The 19,621-nt window shown below is 52.7% G+C and overlaps 1 protein-coding gene across 5 annotated transcripts in view; it reads right to left on the reverse strand.

Moving 5' to 3' along the window:
- Positions 1–2,820: 2,820 nt before the first annotated feature.
- The window catches only part of ZC3H18 (zinc finger CCCH-type containing 18), a 64,773-nt gene continuing 47,972 nt past the window's right edge, over positions 2,821–19,621 (reverse strand). For 3 of the 5 annotated variants that reach the window (XM_037040190.1, XM_037040193.1, XM_037040191.1), the window contains 10 exons: positions 14,048–14,239; positions 12,759–12,884; positions 10,139–10,243; positions 8,683–8,826; positions 8,172–8,231; positions 6,905–7,065; positions 6,468–6,670; positions 5,759–5,852; positions 4,398–4,494; positions 2,821–3,731 (listed from right to left, as the gene is read on the reverse strand). In XM_037040190.1, the coding sequence (XP_036896085.1) occupies positions 3,524–3,731; positions 4,398–4,494; positions 5,759–5,852; positions 6,468–6,670; positions 6,905–7,065; positions 8,172–8,231; positions 8,683–8,826; positions 10,139–10,243; positions 12,759–12,884; positions 14,048–14,239 (1,390 nt within the window). In that variant the 3' untranslated portion in view covers positions 2,821–3,523. The remainder of the gene's footprint in view (positions 3,732–4,397; positions 4,495–5,758; positions 5,853–6,467; positions 6,671–6,904; positions 7,066–8,171; positions 8,232–8,682; positions 8,827–10,138; positions 10,244–12,758; positions 12,885–14,047; positions 14,240–19,621) is intronic. The other 2 variants (XM_037040192.1, XM_037040194.1) reach the window with 1 other exon arrangement.

A 19,621-nucleotide genomic window follows, 5' to 3' on the forward strand; every position in this document is an offset into this window, starting at 1 on the left:
GGCAGGGGTGGAGCCTCATTCCTGGGCTGCTGAAACAAGCACAGAAGTCCCAGGTTGGGCAAGACTGGAAAGGCACTGCCAGTGGAAGGTCTGAGGGCATCTGGAGACAGTGCCTGGGAAGAACCCCCTCACAAACCATGCCCACAGGATCACACCCCTGATTACCACATCCCCAACTCTCAGAGACACACAACCAAGGGGACAGAGATGCAGGAAGAAGAATGTGTGAGGGCACTTCAAAGCAAGAGGAGGAGACAGGCACAGTGTCATAGACAAATCCAGGAGTAGAGGCTGGCAGAGGGAAGGCAGTGGAGAGAAAGGCACAGGCTGAGGCAGGAAGGTAAAACACAGGAGACACAGGGCCAGACACAGCAGGTGCTTCATATGTGGCCCAGCCTGTGGCTCAGAGCCTTTACAGCCCTGGCTGGATAGAAGCAGCCAAGTGGGCCTGGGTTGGAAGGTGGCCTGCAGGAAAGGTTTGCTCCAGGCTCTTTGGGGTTCTGGGCTTAAAGTTTTCACCCCTCATCTGTGAAGGGGGGATGACAATACTGTCTCCCCTTTCCCTGGAGGGTATGACCTTCCTGACCACTGGGCCCCGGGTAGCCCTGCCTGTGGTCAGCTTATCATACAGCCCAGTCTTATTCCAAAGAACTTTGCATTGTCAGGATAATTTTTACTGCATCCTTGTCCATGGCCCTGTACATGGGGCTTTCCAGGGTGGGGGTGTCCCTGTTTGTTCACCCAGGGCCAAGGCCAGGGCCTGGCTTTCCTCAGTCAGAGCACCTGAGCCTCTCTGGTTGTGAGGATGAGAATGACTTCTGCTCAGGGTTGGGGCTTATAAGGTGGCAGGGTAACTGCCAAGGAGCTGGAGGGTTGGCAGTAAGCGAGGGAGGGAAGCCAAATCTGGGGGCAAAGGAGGCAGGGAGAGGCCCAAGCTTTGAGGGGAACAGTAGGGGCCTGACCCTGGCGCTGAGAGGTGGAAATCCAGATCCAGTCCCTTTGAGACAGGCCCGTGTGAAGAGCTTGGAGCCAAGTGCTTCCCTTCCTGAGGTTCCACTGGAGGAAACCCAAGGTGACAGCTTGAGGACAGCACTGTGGCAGCAGACAATGGAGGGACTGAGGGGATGGGGCCAGTTTGCTGGAGCTGAGAGTAAGTGGGAGGAGTCAGCCAGGTCGAGTTCCAGGATCAGGGAACAGCAAGTGCAAAGGCCCTAAGGTGGGAGAAAAGGCCAGCCAGCTGGGGAAGGGTTGGCATAGCTGGGGAGTGAGAACTGGAGGCCAGGGAACCCCACAGTGGCCTGGGCACTCGAGGAGCAGTGCGGTAGGCAGAGATGGAACTTGAGAAATTTGTGATTATCCCCACTATTTGCATGTTAACCACCTGTCAGGATCTCAGTCACAGGTCTCCCTTTTCTCAGATGCCTGGCCTGGAATGTTCTCTCCACTAGACCTAGGAGGGGAGAACTGGCTCAGGGTGTGGCCCTCACCCCACCCGGGACAGGCACATTCCCCAGCCTAGCCCAGGTGAGCCACGACCTCAGACAGCAAATGAAAACCTGCTAGTTTAAACCTAGCTTGGGTCAAGGGGGCCTAGGGCTGTGGCTCCAGCCTAGGTGTTGAGTTCAGGGTCAGGTCAGCCTCTTGGGACCAGAAAGGGCCAGTGGAGGGAGGAGTGCAGAGACCTGTGCAGTGGGCTCCTGGCTTTACAGGGGCAGTTACTGCCCAGCTGGATTAGAGCCCAATGGCTGATGGACATGGAACACTCAGGGACAGGCTGGCACTCAAGATGTCCTGGATTCTGGCTCCACGTCCTTGAAAGCCACTCATTCGGAAAATGGGAGTTCTCTTTGCACCTGGCTCTGACCTGATGGCACACCAGATAAGCCTTTAAAAATTGTGGAAGACACTCCACTGAGGCTGCGGTGATGTAAGAGGAGCCTCGTGGCCTGTGCTCTAAGAGGACGTGGACACGGGCTAGAAAACAGCGCAGTTAGGAGGCCTGGCTGTGTGGCCAGCTCACAGCACTAGCTCCCTGCAAGCTTTCCTATCCAGCTTCACGGCCACCAAGCTGTGGGGTGGAGCGCCATGAAATGCACACACTGTAAGCTTGTGTCAATTCAGTAGGTCATGTAAGTGGGTGAGGACCCCAGGCCGCTGCCTCCTGGCACTGGTTCACTGGGGGCAGCAGGTGGGTTCTGGGGGTGTTTTGTCTTCACGTCCTTATAGTACTTGCTCTATGGTAACCTGAGGGTGGCGGAGCACACTGAGGTCCACAGCACCACTCTGTGAGTTTAACCCGACCAGGAGGGACCCCAAGTGAGCACTGGGGTTTGCCCCACGGTGGAAATGGCCCCACTGGGACTCTCCAGGCTGCAGTGGGCACCACAGGGGCTGCTGCAGTGAGAACGGCTGACATTTCTGCTCTGCAGTGGGTGGGCGGTGTGGTCCTGGGCCCGGCACTTCTCCAGCTTTGATATGTGTACAACTGTGTGGGGTCCGGATGGCAAATTTAAGGCTCTGGGTGGGGCACTGACTTTGGGGACAGGTGACCACGTGTTGGCGTTCAGGAAGCCCTGCCAGGGCCAGGTGCGTGTCCACCACCAGGAAACTGAGGCACAGTGCTCCCTTGGGGGAGGAGTCAGAGGGCAGAGCGCCTGAGCAATCACTGCTCTGGGCGGAGAGCCCCCAGGGAATCGCACAGGGTCTCAGGGCAGACTCCGTGTCCCCAGACTCCATCACCAGGGGCCACTGCACGGCAGGGGGGCCCAGTGGACGCCACGAGGTGTGCAGCCCCAGCCACACAAAACACCACCACCAGGGTTAAGGCAGCTGCTTATCAAAATATTTTATTTTAGGAGACCCCTCAAAAAAAGACCCTCCACATTAGACAGATGCCCAACAATACCCTTGGCCTTTTTTTTTGGTCTTTTCTATATTTTTGTTCGTTTTCAAATCAACTAAAACAAATTGATGCTTAAAATAAAAGACAGGAAATATCTCCCAGTCAGATTTAGTGAAGAATATATATATATTTTGATCCTGGGGACGGGCAGGGACGGGGAAGAGGTTGCTCAGAAGCACTCGGTGTTCCCGTCGACAGTAGGAGAGCCGCATGGCGAGTTCACCAGACAGCAGGGCGAGAACTGGCCTCACTAGCAGAGGGAGGAAAAGAAGACGGGGAGGAAACACGCGTGGGCCGCTGATCTGGACACCTGGGACTTGAAATTTACACCAAACTCTGCCGTGTCCTCGCTGCCTGGTGCTCTCTGCCTGCCTGCCTGCCTGCCTCTGGTCTGGGAAGGGGCCGGGCAGTGTGGCCAGGGGAAGGCTGGGGTTCAGCATCATCTTCATTACGTGTGTGGCTTCTTTTCCAGCTGAGAAACTTTTTTCTTTTTTAATATTTAAAAAGAATCACAGCCAAAATAAGACATTGACTGCAAAATCCAAAATGGCTGCGCTTACCCTATTTATAAAAACATGTGAGTCTCTGCCTCTGGTAGGGGAGCCGAGCCCGCAGGGCCCATTACACTTTCCCAGGAATCTTGGCCCGCTTGCGAGCAATGGCGTCCTCCACGGCTTTGAGCTGCTTTAGGAGCTCCTCCCGCCTCGACAGTGTGCTGGCCTTCCCTGATTTCGTGCCGGTGGAGGTGGCGGTGCTGGCATCTGAGGCTTTCCCAGGCACACTTGTGACCTTGCTGGAGCTCTTGGACTGGGGTGACAACTGGCGCTTCCTGCAGGGGTGGGGAGGCCATTAGAGGGTCCGAGTGCCCCTCCCTCCCTGCCGGGAGCTCCTGCCAGGCAGAAGGCACCCTCTCTGCAGTGAATGGAGGCCCCGATCCCATGGTGAATGAGTACCCAGGCCCCAGCCCAGCACCCTGCTAACCTGTCCCTCCTGCTTCTGGTCCTTGCATACAAACTCCCACTGTGGTGACGTAAAACCCACACTACAGACTTGGGAGGACCCCAGAGGCTGTGGGTGCCGGGTGTGTGCTGGGGGTTGCACAGCTCTGAGTCTCGTGCCTCCCCTCCCCACATCCTCCCCCTCACCTAAACCTTGACCCCGAGCTACAGGGTGCAGCTGCACAGGGACTCAGAGCCATCTTCCTGGAAAAGGGAAATTCCTCTCCTACTTCCTGTGCCTCAAATGAAAGGTACAAAAGAGCTGGGACCATCTTCCCGCCCACAAGCCCCCAACTCCCATCTCCCCACCTCAGGCTGAGAGTGGAGAGCCTCAGGCCATTCCTATTCCAGGGCCCACTGGTAGGGTAGAGTGAGACGTGTGGGGCTGCCCTCCTGCCACCAGATCTAAGACGTGCCCCCGCTGCGTCTGGGTCTGCCGGCCCTCCCGAGGCAAAGGAGCCCATGCGGTGTGGCTGCGGCACAGGTGGGGGACTCACCTGTCTGGCAGGGTCACGGGAGCCTTGGAATTCTGGCCTCTCTGCCGCTCTGGCTTTGGGGAGCCAAGTCTCCCACCTGACTTCCGGTCCCGAGAACCTGGGACAGCGTTAGAGGGGGGTTCCAGTTATACATGGGGCTGGCAGCAAAGAGGGCTAGTGTAGCCTTACTGGATGCTAGTGACCCCGTTCCATCTTGACGGCTCAGCACAGCTCCCTAATTTCCTCAGTGAGGCCCCAGGAAGCCCCTGAGAGCTGAGCTCCGAACTGGTCCCAGGTTTCTGGAGCTGGTGTCTAACAGACCACTGAGCAGTCAGACGGTTCTCACAGTGACACGGAGACCCTGTCCACCCTCTGCTCCCACATTCTCTCAGTAGGGTGGAGTTTCCCAGAATCCGTGTGTTCTGTGCTACCACAAGAGATGAGAACCCAGCCGCTGTCTGTCAGCCAGATATTAGAAATCTGTGACAAACCCAACCCAACCCAACCCGATGCTGCCGATGGGGCAGCTCAGTTGGTTGGAGCATCATCCTGATACACCGAGGCTGCAGGTCTGACCCCTGGTCAGGGCGCATAGCAGAGTCAACCAACGAATGCAAAAATAAGTGGAACAAGAAAGTGATGGTTCTCTCTCTCTCTCTAAAAATCAATAAAAAGCTGAACAAAACAATTAGAAAAACCCCAACGTCACTCGTACTAACTTTTGTTTTGGGAAATGGTTATTTTTCATAAAAAAATGTTATTTGTGCTAAAATATAGTGGCTTGTCAGCTACTTAAAAATATTAAGAATTTTTCTTAGTTTTGACTTAAAAATTTATTTATTTATCTTTAGAGGGGAAGAGAAGGAGAGAGGAAGAGAAACATCAATGTATGGTTGCCTCTCATGTGTCCCCCCCCTGGGGACCTGGGAGCCCTGACTGGGAATCACACTGCAGTTGTTTGGTTCACAGGGCCCTGCTCGATCCACCGAGCTGCACCAGCCAGGGCAGTTTTGACTTCTAATACTGTAAATAAAGATCAGAAGTACCTTGGGGTCTTTTCTGTCTTCTCTCTCTCTCTCTATTTTTTCCTGTTTTGTAACTTTTTTTAACCCTCACCCAAGGACATGCTCATTGATTTTAGAGAGAGAAGGGAGAGAGGAAAACATCTGTCAGTTGCTTCTCACAGGTGAATTGATCGGGGACCTCTTGTACACAACTCCACTGGGGACCCACTGGGGACCGAACCTGCAACTTTTCGGTTTACAGGATGATGCTCCAACCAAGTGAGCCACACTTGCCAGGGCAAGGGTCCTCGATTTCTTAAAAAATGGACAAGGTCCTGGTCCCTCCATCAGTCGGGCCCCTGACGGGACAAAGCTCACCTCGGTCTGGGGATATGTTGGCCCGCTTGGCTGGAGGAGGGCTTTGCCTGTCCTTGTCTGAGGGCTCATAGCGTTTCCTCCCTTTATCGGCAGCCTGAAGTAATGGAGGGAGAACAGCGAGGACACAGGGTCTGAGATACTGGCTACCAGGCGGAACACACAGTGAAAGGAACAGAGTGGCGACATCCTCACCACCCACACCTGCTCTCTGCTCCCACAGGTCCCTCTTCACCCGGTTGGCCCCGAGTGAAGCAGGGCCCACGGTTGGGGGACCTTTATTCTCTGTAGCAAAGGTGCCAGCAGAGATGCTGTGCTCCCTGTGGGGGCCATGCTACGGGACAGGCCTCCAGCAGACTCAGCCTCTCGCCCTTCCAGTCCCGTGGGGCCTTGGAGACATCATCTCACAGAGACCAAGTCTGCTCTGCGCTGTCCCGGTGCTGCCCTGTGGGAACCAGCAGGAGGACCGAGGGTGCAGGTGCTCAGGGTCAGGGAGAGCACTCACCCCCGGATGCCCTGGTGTCTCAGGATGTGCTACAGCACCCCTCCCTTTCCCACAGGGCTGTCCATCAGGGCAGGAGGATGAGCAGGGGTGATATCCAGCCACCAAGTTCAAAAGGCCACTTGCTGGCTCCCACTAGGTCTCAGTCCTAGGATGACCCCAAGCTGTGTGGTTCTCTGTGGCTCCCACCGGAAGAGCCTACGGCCTCACCTTGTTCAGCAGTGTCAACTTGATCTCTTTGTGTGCCACAAATGTACCCTGCTGGGGCTGCCCAGGGGGTGCCTGCTGGGGGGTCGTGGGCTGCTGGGAGGATTTACTGCCTGCGGAAGACTTTGAGGATTTGGGTGGCTGTGTGGATGAATCCCTTTTCCGCTTTTCCTCTTTAACACCGTCTTCTTTTTTAGCTTTTCCTGCTGGTAAGAAGGGCTCAGTCACGGCCACTGACTTTGCACTTGGTTCCCGAATGCCACTGGGTGGAGGGGTGCCTTACCAAGCAGGCCACATGCATGCGGAGATGAAACTGGGAGGTCACCGCACTGTCTGCCCGGCTGCATGCAGTGCTGACCAAGGCCACTTGCACCCTCTCTCCACAAGGGGCCAGCCTCCCCGCTGCAGCCATGCCACCAGCACACAAGGAGCCCCCGTACCTTTCTCCTTCTTGGTCTGGGCTGGGGTTGGGGACCGTGAGCTGGCTGAGGACACAGGGCTGGCCAGGTCGGCATACATGTCGTCAGAGTCCACACTGTGCACTGAGCTGCTGCTCGAGGTGGCGCTGGACACCGAGGAGACGCTGCTCACGCTCAGGGACCTAGACACGTACGAGCCTGTTTGTGCCCGCGTGTCCCCAAACAAAAGATGGGCTGGAGGCCCTGGGCAGGGGTGATGTCTACTCTTCCCAATTCCCAGTTTCAAGGGACGTGTACCCACCAAACCTTAAATTTCAGAGGGAACTCTAGGAAGTTTAAAGGTGCCACATAGTATAGAGATGCTCATGCTGTTTGCTGGGCAGGGACAGATGACTAAGTGTGACCCGAGAGTGATTGAGGACAGAATTGAGAGTCTCAGTTAATAATGCACAACAAAGGGAGAGCTTCAACCTGCAGGGACACCACACACCAGACAGGAGACCACTTTAGCCTATGGCATGTGCCAGGACAGCGCGAAAATGACAGCCAGTCTCATGGGCCCTTGGTTCTGTCACAGCTCATGCTGCAAAGGACTTGACATGCACGAGCTGTCACAGCAGTCTCTGCTGAGTCTCTCTGTCTCTTCACCTCCGAGAAAACCCCCACTGTGTCCTAAGGCCATCGGACACCAGACTGGGGCACAGCAAGGAAAGGGAGCTCAACATTTTTTAAACGTTAGGCCTTTAAACCTATTTAGAAAGATTTGGGCAAATACATATAAACCACCTGCTGCTTAGAAATAAAACACAGTTTGACTCAAGGAATTTAAGGACTGATTCAATACTGTCATCTTTTTAAACACCTGAACGGCAGAATTCTCTTCTACTTCCTTTCTGAAATTTGAAAGAATTGGCTGTCCCTGGCTGCCTCCGGCACAGCAGGCCGGGGCAGGGCCAAGCCCTTCATTGGAGAACAAGCATGAAGCCTCCGTGCCAGCCTCTCTCAGACCCACTGACCTGGAAGCACCCAGCTTCTGAGCCCTCACATGCCTGGAGCCACTGGGCCAGGCTCCCTACTACACGAGGGTTGGTCTGTTCTCTCTTCGTCCAGGTGGAGGCAGCCAGCCACGCTGCTCCTAACAGCACCCACTGGCAGCCACAGGCTGCCCGGGGAGAAGGAAAGCTCACACCTCAGGTGACCCCTTCTAAGGTCCCTGGACCCTGACTGGGAGACAGGAGCAGGGGCAGAAGCTGATGGGGACTGGGGCCAGAGAGATGCTGACAGTGACCTGGATCTGGAACTAGAGCCGCTGTAGCTGCTGCCGCTGCCGCTGCCACTGATGGTCCGCCTGCAACACAACCAAAAGTCCCGCCACTCACATCTCTGCAGAATCGAAAAGGGCAGACACAGTCTCTCCTCAGAACCGGGGCTAATCACTGGCCTGAGACAGATGCTTGACCAGTAACTTGCCACAGACTTGGAAGTGGGTTGGGGTCTACTTCCTAAGCACAACTTTTTCTTAAAAGACACTTCAACTTCTCGACAGCGTCCCCACACCATCACCACCTCTTTCCAGGGAAGACTCGGGGTGTCCAGGGAACCCTGCCTCCCCAGGTGGAGCAGTGACATGGGCGCATGCCTCCCACTACACTCACAGTGAGGCGACAGGACTAGACGAAACCTCACAGGCCAGGAACAGGATGGATCTTTGGCCTGGGCTGCTTTGCCCAGGAGTGTCCCCTCCCCTAGCCCGGGCACCAAAGATACGGGTGAGCAAATCCCCACAAGGGTCTGCTTACCTCCTGGGGGGGGTCCTTGCTTGTCGCTCCCTCCTCCTGGCTTCCCGAGGGTCTCCTGGCTTGGCGGGCTCGGGGGCGGGGGCAGTGGTCTTGGGGACCTGTGGTGGAGCTGGAGGCGGGGCTGGTTTCTTCACCGCTTTCTCTCTGTTTGATAGGATGGAAGGTCAGACCTGGTGGGGGGCCCAGCCAGTGACCTCAGGGCATGTCACAGGGAGGCCAGGTGAGCTGTTGATCCCACGTCACACCAGGCTCTTGGAATGTTTCTGAAGCTGCTAGAGAGTAGCAGCCCCACTTCCCCCTCACAGGCAGCAAGACGAGGGTCCATCTGAGAACTCTGGAGAACAGCTGGGAGCTGGCATTGTGTGACATCCTGCCCCCACGTGGGGATGTCCCCTCGAGGGTGCTGGGGCAAACTCACATGTGGAAACCACACTGCAGTAAAGAAAGCAGCCCCCAATTTTTTTTACTATCAGTGTGGGAAAACCCTCTGCCAGTTTCCCAGTGATGGTGAGCACTCCTGATTCAGAGGGAGCATGGAGCACAGGCCTGTCTGAGACCTTGTCAACAAAGTGACCTCACCGGGAAGTTATGTCTTGGTCAAAAGCAGGCTGCTTATCCCAGTGTCAGGGGTCAATCAAATTTGTGCCGATGAAAATGCAGAAACAAAGGTGCACCCTGCGCAAGCCCAGTGTGCAGTCGGGAGGGGTGAGCTGTGGAGGGGGCTGGAGTGTCTGGACCGTGTGCTCTCCCAGCTTTGTTGAACCCACTGATTCGTACAATTTAGATGGATGCAGTGCACTTTAAATTATACTTCAATACAATTCATTTTTAAAAGTGAGCTGCTCAGGCTTCCCTACACGTTTCTGAGGCAGTATTCTCACTCCATGTAAGATGGAAACCTGCAGAGTGCAAATTTTCAAAGCCCACCATACAGTAGGTACAGGGCCACTTCCTGCTAAACAAGTAACCACCGTAAGAACAAGTCTGGAAGCAGGACCTGCGACGGCAAGGACTCGCCCAAGGCTGACTCGAAGGTCCAGTCTGCTCAGACAGAGGCTGCCTTGTTCCTCAGGGGCAGGGTCGACTGAACCACCAACTGCCCGGAAATGTCGGGCTGAGACACTGCACGTTAGGCGTTTGTGTAAGAGCTCGATGTCTATTGAGAAGGATCACTGTGATACAGCCCTGGGGCTGGGCATGGAGGGGACCTCTCACATGCCTGCCTGGTAAGAGCGGAGCCGTGGCTTCCCTGTGCTGCACTCACTTGGAACCCCAAGGAGCATCGCCATCTCCACTCTCCAAACAGGGTGCTGGAGCATAAACACCGCTAAGTACCCCTAGGTCCACACGCCCACCTCCGGAGTCCTGTCTACAGTTCCCTCGGGCTCCCCCACATACATGACAGGAGGGAGGAGAGGGCTGGATGCTGCCAGCTTCCTGAGCCCTGGGTACTTACCCTGCTTTCCCAGGAGGCAGAGCTGGCTCCCCCTTGGTTCTGACAGAAGGTCTGTGTGGGGAAGGCGTTGGAGATGGGGACGGGGATGAGGAAAAGGACCGGGACCTAGGGAGCAAACAGAGGTGTGAGGAGGGAAGCGCCACAGTGCCCGGTCCGAGTTTGAGCACACTGGTGGGACGCTGCCACAAATTAGCAGGGCAGGCCATGGTGAATTCCTGCTAGTTGGCCTCAGATTAAGTGTGGGCTTCAGAGAATTCTTGGTCATTTCATAAACTACATTGCCTGAGAAGAAGGGAGAGTAGAGTGCTGAGGGGACAGCTGGTGACCACGCTGGTGAGTCCTTCTGAGGCCCTGAGCCAAGGGGTGTGCTAGCTCTGTGAGCAGGATGGGAAGGGCACAGGCTCTGCTCTCTATGCTGCAATGAAACCCCGACGAGGAGACACACAACCTGAGTGGGCTGTGGCAGCACAGGAGAAATGGAAGGCCACGCCGGGCACCCGAGACCCAGGTGGGCTGGAGGGTGGTGGTGGTGGTGGTGGTGGTGGTGGCTCCGAGAGTGGCCATCACAGGCCCATGCGCAGACATGGCGGTGCTATGAGCCAGAGACTGGCCTGGCTCGGGGAGTAATCCAGCTAATGGTCACTGCGATGAGCTCACTTGGACACAAGTTGCGTGGGCCGGTAGGACAGACAAAGCGCTGGGAAAGGGGTGCTGGGCTGGAAGCTGGAGTTCCAGGAGGCGTGGCCTGACTGGCTGCTGCCCCATCGTCCTAGGATTCACACGACGTCACAGAGGAGGCAACCTTTTGAAAGGTTTGTGGGTTTGCTATTTTTACTCCCAACTTAGAAACTGTCCTGTTAGATGTTCAACACTTCAGCCAAGCAACACCACCAGCTAAGGTAAGATCAGGCTCTTGCAGTCACATATGCTGCACTGAAAACACACAGGAGAAATGCCCATTTCTCCTCCTGTCCTCACCCTTGTGGCCCATGGCTGGGCAGCCCACCAGGAGAGTGGAAGGAATGCCAGGCTCACTTTCAAGAAGCTTCAACAACACTGTACGGCCCTGAGTTGCTGCCTGGGAATCACCTCCTCCCTGTTCCCATTCCTCGGGAGGTGCTGCAGAGCCAGTGCCCACGTGGGGTGCTGCAGGGAGGCGCTCTGCTCACGTTTCAGGGACCACAGGGCTGTCCCAGGAGCCAGCCAAGGTGTGGGGCTGGACAAGAGGTCTGCTGATGGACAGACACTGGAACGGGCCCCAGCCAGACATCAGTACAGTATAAACACAAGCCAAGGGGAAGGCTAGGTGGTGAAGAAAGTACACCCGATTTTGTGGAAACAGCTAACAAATTTCGGTCCCAGCTGAAAATACCCTGGGACTGGCGTGGGACACAAGGCTGGGTCCTGGGTGGTCTCTTTAGAACTGGGTGATGAGGAGGCCGAGCATCCTCCCTGGGGTCCATCTCCTGAAAAGACAGCTGGGTTTCCACCAACTCTCTCCTGCTTGCTGCTGAAGGCCCCCTCCTGCCCCATGCCTGACTCAGCGTGAGGAGCTTGGCAAGCCCACCAGGCTGATGATGGTTCTTTATCCCACTGTTTGTAGCCTCAGGCCTTTGTCACAGCTGCCCCAGCCCTGTCCCTGACTTAACAGACTCCATGCCATGGGGCCTTCTTTTCAGTGTCCATTGCACATACACTGAAAAAAGTGTAGGTAAGCCCCCCATAATGGTGATTTCCAAATTTCCCAGCTTGGCCTTAGGCTCCTTCCTATAGCTTATCAGCCTGGTTTCTTACATGAAGCCACACACAAGATTTCTCCCACTGTGGATGCCTTGCTCAGTATCTTTTCTGCTTTTCACCTCACCTCCTACAGGTAGCATTCTATGACTGCCCCATGACCGACAGCTGTTATATAATCCCTGGGTACTGCTTCAACTTCCAGGAGGAATATCATGAGGCCCCAAGGCCTGGAGCTGGCCCTCTAGAAACCTTAGGAAAAAGGTTCCCTTTCTTTTTCAGAGCTATTGCTATGCACAAGATTCAACATTCATGCAAAACAGGCCCCCATATTATCTGTTCCACGACCCACTTAAAACATTAACTTGACCAGCAGGTTCCATAGCTCCAAGGACCTAATGCTGCTGTAATCCTCTCTACAACTTTCCTAAAGACAGACTGGCTGCCAGGAAGAGGTGCCACTGTGGGACAACAGACCACCGCAGGGTAAACTGGTCTGTCCATTTAGTCCCCAAACATCTGGTGATGTGCTTCCCAAAGAAGCACACGTGTGTGTGTGTGTGTGTGTGTGTGTGTGTGTGTAGGTGGGCCTCTGTATGAGTGTGATGCCTTATTTCTGACTTAGCACACCCCAAAGCAGGCCGACACAGGTGCTATGTCTGAACTGTCTCCTGACGTGCACTGTATTTTACGATCTTCCAGAGTCTACAGTGAGCTGGCACCTTGCTGTGCATTCTTCAGAATTTGACTGTTCTGGAAACAACAGTACCTGGAAGAACCCTGACAGGAGAGAGATCTGCCATCATGCAGGTGACTTGGGATGACTTGGGCCACACCCAGAGGTGCCCAAGTTCACTGCACCTGCCAAGCCCTGGGGACATACCTGGACCGGCTGCCTGAGAAGGAGCTATGTCTGGAAGACCGGCTGGAGTAGGAGCTGTAGGATGAGGACCTGGACCGAGACCGGGATGAACCAGAGCCCGAGTAGGATGAGGACCGTGAAGATGACCTAGAGCATCCAAGGGGGAGAGAGGAGAGGCCATGTCTTCCTTCATCTTTGCCCTGCCCACTGGTGCCAGGCCTAGATGACATAGCTATATTCACACACAGATACACACCACCTCACACAGACACACCCCCCACTCACACAGATGTACACAGGTACACATCCCCCACAGATATAGCCCTCCCACTCACAGGCACAGTACCCTCACAGACACACACACAAACACACCCCTCCAGACACACATACAGATACAACCCCCAGACACCCCCATTCAGACACACATCCCTCACACATACACATCCCCTACAGATATAGCCCCCCACTCACAGACACACCCACAGGTACACCACCACCCCCACTCACACAGAGACACCCACCCTTTGGACACCTTGCTGGACACCCTACAGTCCCATCCCCCTTCTAGTGGGAACGGTGTTTAGAGACCAAAACCTGGATGCTGGGTGTCTCACTGTTGCTGGGACATGGCTCCCAGGCCTTCAGTGTGCAGAGCCAGGACATAGTTGCCATGTATGCAGGTGTCTGACTCTGCAGACACAGGTCTGTGCATTTCTCTACTTGTCCATCTGTGCACGTAGTAAACCCTCAATCCACACTGATATCTCCAGTCCTGGCTGCACACTGCAGCTGCCCTGGACGCCTGCCCCCCTTCCGATCCGTAACACCTTTCCCTGGCAGAGAGAGAGCCAGCTCTCACCATCCACACCTTTCTCATTTGTTCGGGCAGAGTCAGTGCACACACAGGTTTCAGAGCTGCTAACTGACCTTGCAGGAGAAATGGACTGACTGACCGGATGACAGGACTCGTGCTGTTCCGCTGGTCTCTCCTCCCAGTGTCTCTCCCAGAGTGACCCAGACAGGTGTTCTCCCCTCACGAACAACCCCCATCCTGCCCTGGTTCACCCACCAGGCCTGTGTTCCACTCTGAGTCACCCGCATCCTTGCTGATCTCAACATGTGAAACTGTACCAAGGTTGCAAGTGCCGGTGTTATTTGCTGCTGAGGCCCCAGCTTCCAGGTACTCACTAAGTCTCAGCTAAACTAACAAATGCCTGTTTAGTCCTACTGACTTTACCCCCAGGCAATACGGTACATCGCTCCCGTGGTGTTTAGGAACCAGCCCTTTTCACCAGCCCGCCTCTCCTTACCTGGAGGAATTGGAGGCAGAGGCTGATGAGGCTGACGTTTTTCGACGCCTTCGTGCACGGCTAGGGGAAACCGATATCCCAAGTTTCTTCTTGGGAGACTTGGACCGGCGCCAAGGGTCCTTCCACTCATCCGCCCGCTTCACCTGCGGCCCAGTGGAGGCTGCCTCCTTCTTTGGTGGCTCAGTTTGACGGCTAAAAACACAGAGGAGTTAGCAACTCTCAGGTCACCTTCCATTTGGCAGTATTGCTATTTTGTGAAAGAAACTGAGAAGTGAGATTTTTGAGGAAGCCTGAAAAATAAAAGGCCATTTCCAAGAGGGAGCAGATATTTCACTCACAACAATACTTATTCGAAGAAAACAAGCACAGCTCTCTCCATAAAAGGTTTCTACTCACACATGTTATCTCTGAGGGGAACACCCATCCTCTCCTTCACTGTCTCCCTAACCGTACGGGTGTTCCCCTTTTTTGAGAATAATTACTTATTGAATTCCTATCCGTCTCAAGCTCTGGGAAGGACAGGGACAGAGTCACCCTTATCTAACACATATTCTCTCTAGTTGGCACACAGTAGGCACACAATAAATATCTATAAAATTAAAGGACAATGAAGTATTTTTTTAAATGCATTAGAACTGAGAATTATCAAACCCAAGTCTTTAAAGGGCTAGTTTAATGAACCCAAAGAACATCCCAATTAAAACCCACACAGAAGCGATAAGAAAGTCGCCCCAAGAAAGTCACAGGTGCTCCTGTACAATAGCCACTAACTGCAAGTGTCGAGACTAAAGGCTGGTGGCTTAGCGGGAGGCCAATCTGCTGGGCTATTCCTCCCAAATCCTGGCAGGACTGTGTAAATGCTGATTACAGGTGGGCAGATGAGACTACCTGGAATGGAATCAAAGCCTAAACAAGAAGGCCACTCTGCACTGGAGAACCTGGGAGCAGAGGGAGGCAGTGGTCACACTGTGGGGACCCACCCACTGCTGCCCAGGAGCTCAGGGTGGAGAGAAGGTGGGAGTGGGAGGCTAACAGCCCCCGGGAGGAGGCTCAGCAGCAAGCCAGAAATACCCACAGAAACAGAAACCCTACACACCTAAACACCCCCACTCAAACACGGGCCGACCTGCAGGGTCCCAGAACCACTAAGAGAAGTTTAGCATGAAGGGATCTGCTGACCCCATGTTTTTTTCCAATTAATTAAAAAATTTTAAGTTCATTTAAAGTGTTTAGCAAATACAGAAAGTAGAGTTCTCTCTCTCTCCAGGGACAGGCAGCAATTAGCATCTCCGCCTTTCCTTTCCAGCTCTCTTTCATTCTCTGTGATGTGCACTCATGCATGTGCTCACACTGCCTCTAAACACAGCTGGGACCTGCCTATGACTGGTCGGCCGACAGTGGGAGCACCTCTTCCATGGCATCTGCTGGTGGAGACCTGGTCTTCCCTGACTGTGTGGTAATTCACTGCCGGGTGTCATGTAATCTGAACATTTCTACACTGTTAGCTGTTTCTAACTTAAATAAAAAGCCACACACAGTGCCCTGGCTGGTGTAGCTGAGTGGACTGAGCACGGGCCTGTGAACCAAACAATCACAGTTCGATTCCCAGTCAGGGCACATGCCTGGGTTGCAGGCCAGGTCCCCATTTGGGAGTGAATAAGAGGCAACTGATTGATATTTCTCTCACTTTCTTTCTCCCTTCCTTCTTGCTCTGAAAATAAATAAATAAATCTTTAACGAAAAACTAAACTAAATAAAAAAATAAACCCACAAATAACATTAAAATGGCTCTAAACATAAAACTCATGGACATCTTTTTTTTTAAAGTGTGAATTCCTAAAAAAAGTAAAACCAGCAGGTCGAAGGAGACAAGCATCTTACAAGTTCGTGGTAAACTGTCAAACATTTTCCCCTAAAGTGAAAGTGACTTGTAATAGCCTCACCAGTACGAGGTGGCCATTTACCTCCTTCTCAGCAATGCTGGGCTCCTGTGATACCAGTGAAGCACCATCAGCAACAGGAGATAAAAATAACCCCATAATCCTGGCAACTGTGTTAGAAAGAACAAGGGTCTCAAGGCCTGGGTGGTTCATACCAAACGCTACTCCCACTAGACGCTAAATGCAGCACAGTATTTTGCAGATGCAGTTGTAACCTGATGAGCTTGACTGGAACCCAACAACTGCACGCTCAAAATGGGCTACTGTTTGCTCCCGGCAGCACCGCCAATGGCTGGAGGGCTCTGTCTCTGTGCTTCCTGGCACCTGTGAGTTCTGGTCATCTGCCTTGTTCTTGGCCGGCTTTCTAGTGAGCTCTTCATTTATGAAGAACTGGAACTCGTTCCCAGGCTATTTGCTTCTTAAGGTGTTTGGTGGTAGTGTCTGACACAGAGCATAACACTTCAACTGTCAAAGCGATTCCTTTCCCTTGTCTTGAGCAGCCTCCTTTACCCTGATACAGCCCTCCACGGCAAGTCACATTTACTTTGCTTTTTCTTCTAGTTGATCTGGAGTTTCTTTCTTTTGACATTCTTGAAGCATTGGCTAACCGGCTTCTCTTTTCCAAATAGTTTGTGATGTGATGCCACCTTTGATGAACATAAAAGTTCCTATTCTGAGGGGAAGTGCTCATGGGCTGAGCTCTCCCATTGATCTACTCCCACTCGGGAATCATATCTGGAGACAGGTCACCAATATACAGATGGTCCCCAAGTTATAATGGTTCACAACTTATTTTTCAATTGCATGGTGGTGTGAAATACGCATTCAGTAGAAACTACTTCAAATTTTTGTCTTTTTCCAGGCTAGTGGTATCTGGCATGATATATTCTCTTGTAATGCTGGGCAGGGGCAGGTCCTAGTCAGCCATGAAACCGCAAGGATCAACAACCAAGAGGCTACAGTGTATTCATTTTGTTAACTGATTTTGCCCAACTGTAGGCTAATGTGAGTGTTCTGAACAAAGACCATCTAAGGTGGGCTGGGCTAGATGTTCGGTAGTTAGATGTATTTAGTGCAATTTTGACTTACAATATATTTTTTAAAGATTTTATTTATTTATCTTTAGAGGGGAAGGGAGGGAGAGAAATATCAATGTACAGTTGCCTCTTGTGAGTCCCCTGCTGGGAACTGGCCTGCAACCCAGGCATGTGCCCTGACTGGGAATCGAACCACGATCCTTTGGTTCGCAGGTCCACACTTAATCCACTGAGCTACACCAGCCAGGGCACAATATTTTTAATTCACAGTAGATTTATTGGGATGTAACCCCCACTGTAAGTCGAGGAATATCTGTAGTTAAAATTTTCAATACTCTTACTTTTCAAAGACTACTTGGCACGCCATGCCTACGTTTATCTGCAGATGACCTTCAGGAACACAGCCAGACCCTGCCCCCCAAGGCTCACTGGGCTCTGGCTTACAATGTGATTAAACTCGTGAAGATCGCCTTGCTATATTCATGTCTCCTTTCATGGGTATCAGGATAAGATAAGAGTTTGCTACCTGGTGGGGTAGATTTTTACTTACATTACAAATTCACTCAGCCATCTTGGCTTATACTTGGCCTTGCTATGACCAGCATCTAGTTACATTATACCATAACATATAAAAACCATTGCCTGTTGACACATTCAGAACTTTAAAATCAATCAATCCACTGACTAGAAATTTCTAGGCCTACTATTTGCCCAGAGCCTCAGACCAGGAGCAACACCCAACACTTAAAAACTGCCCTGAGGATGCCCTAAACTGAGGCATAAAACCCCTGTTACCCTGGCCCGATCCCTGAAACATGTTACCACATAAGCTTGTAAATGTGTTTTCCTGAAGAAGTAATCCAGGAAGGAGGCAAAACCTGTCCGACAAATCCAGCCTGTCACAGGCCATCGGGAGCTGCTTTCACCTTCATACTTCCTGTGTCATTTTAGTTCGAAAAATGCAATAGGAAATGGAACACCTTGGTCACTAGGTTTTTTATTAGTCATCAAAGTGGCCCCGCTCTGTCAGCTTGCAGCCCTTCTCAGAGAGAGAGGAACAGACAGAAATCAAGGGAATAATTCATGATGCATTCATGACAGTACTGAAGTTCTTGCTGCAGTGAAGGGGAAGGAGAAAGAATGCCAAACCCTGACTCCATCACAGCATGGAAAGAAAACCACTTCAGGCCACACACAGGCCTCCCTAATCTTTTAGAGGCAACATTTCCTCACTGGGAAGAATTTTTCATTCACTCTGAGGATAAGACTATGAGTTTCAAACTGAGCTGGCTCCTTTAACAGTGTTAGAACACGGCCTGGCGGTGTCCCTAGAGTTTCCCATTTTCTGGACTGGTGCCATGGATGGGCCTAAATACATCAACCCTGGTGCAAGTCCTACACAGATGGAGCAAATGGCTGGGGCCACCCTCCCCTGATGTGACTGCACTTTAAAAAGTGAAGGTATTTTAATAATGTTGGGGGTACCTGGATATAGAAAATCATGCAGTTGGCACAAAATGAAGTTCAGGGATCACTATGTTAATGAGTGACCCTGTAGGCATCAGAGTCAAATGTGGGGGTGACTTTGCCCGCAAGTCCCGTCTGCCACAGATGAAAGTTATACTACCAAGACATGATCTGCTTGGGGAGGAGAGGCAGCCAGTTTCTCAGAGGAAAAAGGCCAGGAGCCCCTTCCTCTAGGGAATTCTATTGGCTTGTAATACACAGGAATACAGGGTGGCAAGGATTAAACAGTAGATAACATTTCGAAGAAATCTGAGAGCTTAGTCTGAGTCAGTGTCTGTCATGAAAGGGGACTGCAGAAACTTTGGGAGACATACTCATGTCCTGCTCAGACCCTTAACATATGAATGAAAGCACTCTTGGCAAAGCAGGTTTCACAGGATTTTTAGGAATTCTTTCTTATGCCTGATTACCCTGGATCCACTCTAGCAAGGCAAGGAGCTGCACCACCTCCCAGGTTGTCAGGCTTAAGTGGGTTAGAGCCAGAAAGTGCTTCTCCCAGAGGAGGTAGGGACGCGGGCTATGTCAGAATAGCCAGGGGGCAAGGGTCCATTGCTCCCTCTTTGTCGCAGCCCACCAAGTCCTTCCATGATGGCCTCCCAAGTGATCATGTCTGGCTTAGGTTGCCCCTCGCTGTGAGGAGTCTTACCCCTGTTTTTGACATCGACCATGCTTTGGGAGCAGGGGGAGGAGGCAGAGGCAGCATTTGCTACCAGAGACAAGCTTTGTATCCTGTGGCTTGCGTTCCGGAGGTCACTCACTCATCCTTAGCCATGGGGGGTAGTTACAATTCCTGAAACCAGGCAGAGCGGTTCCCAACAGTCAAATACTAATGTGCAGAGGCCCAAGGGGTTTTGGTCTCCAGACTTGGGGCACCCAAACCAGAAAGAAATGTTTTCCGACTTGGATGCAAAAGTTAAAGCATCTATTGTAATGGCAGACTTTTAAAATTTATTTATTTATTTATTTTGAGAGAGAGAGAGAGGAGAAAGAGAGGGAGCAAGAAGCATCAGTGTGTGGTTGCCTCTCAAGTGCCCCTCACTGGGGACCCAGCCTGCAACCCAGGCATGTGC

This window comes from Sturnira hondurensis, unplaced genomic scaffold, assembly GCF_014824575.4.
Source record: "Sturnira hondurensis isolate 20B ecotype Veracruz unplaced genomic scaffold, ASM1482457v3 Scaffold0002597, whole genome shotgun sequence".
Taxonomy (NCBI): domain Eukaryota; kingdom Metazoa; phylum Chordata; class Mammalia; order Chiroptera; family Phyllostomidae; genus Sturnira; species Sturnira hondurensis.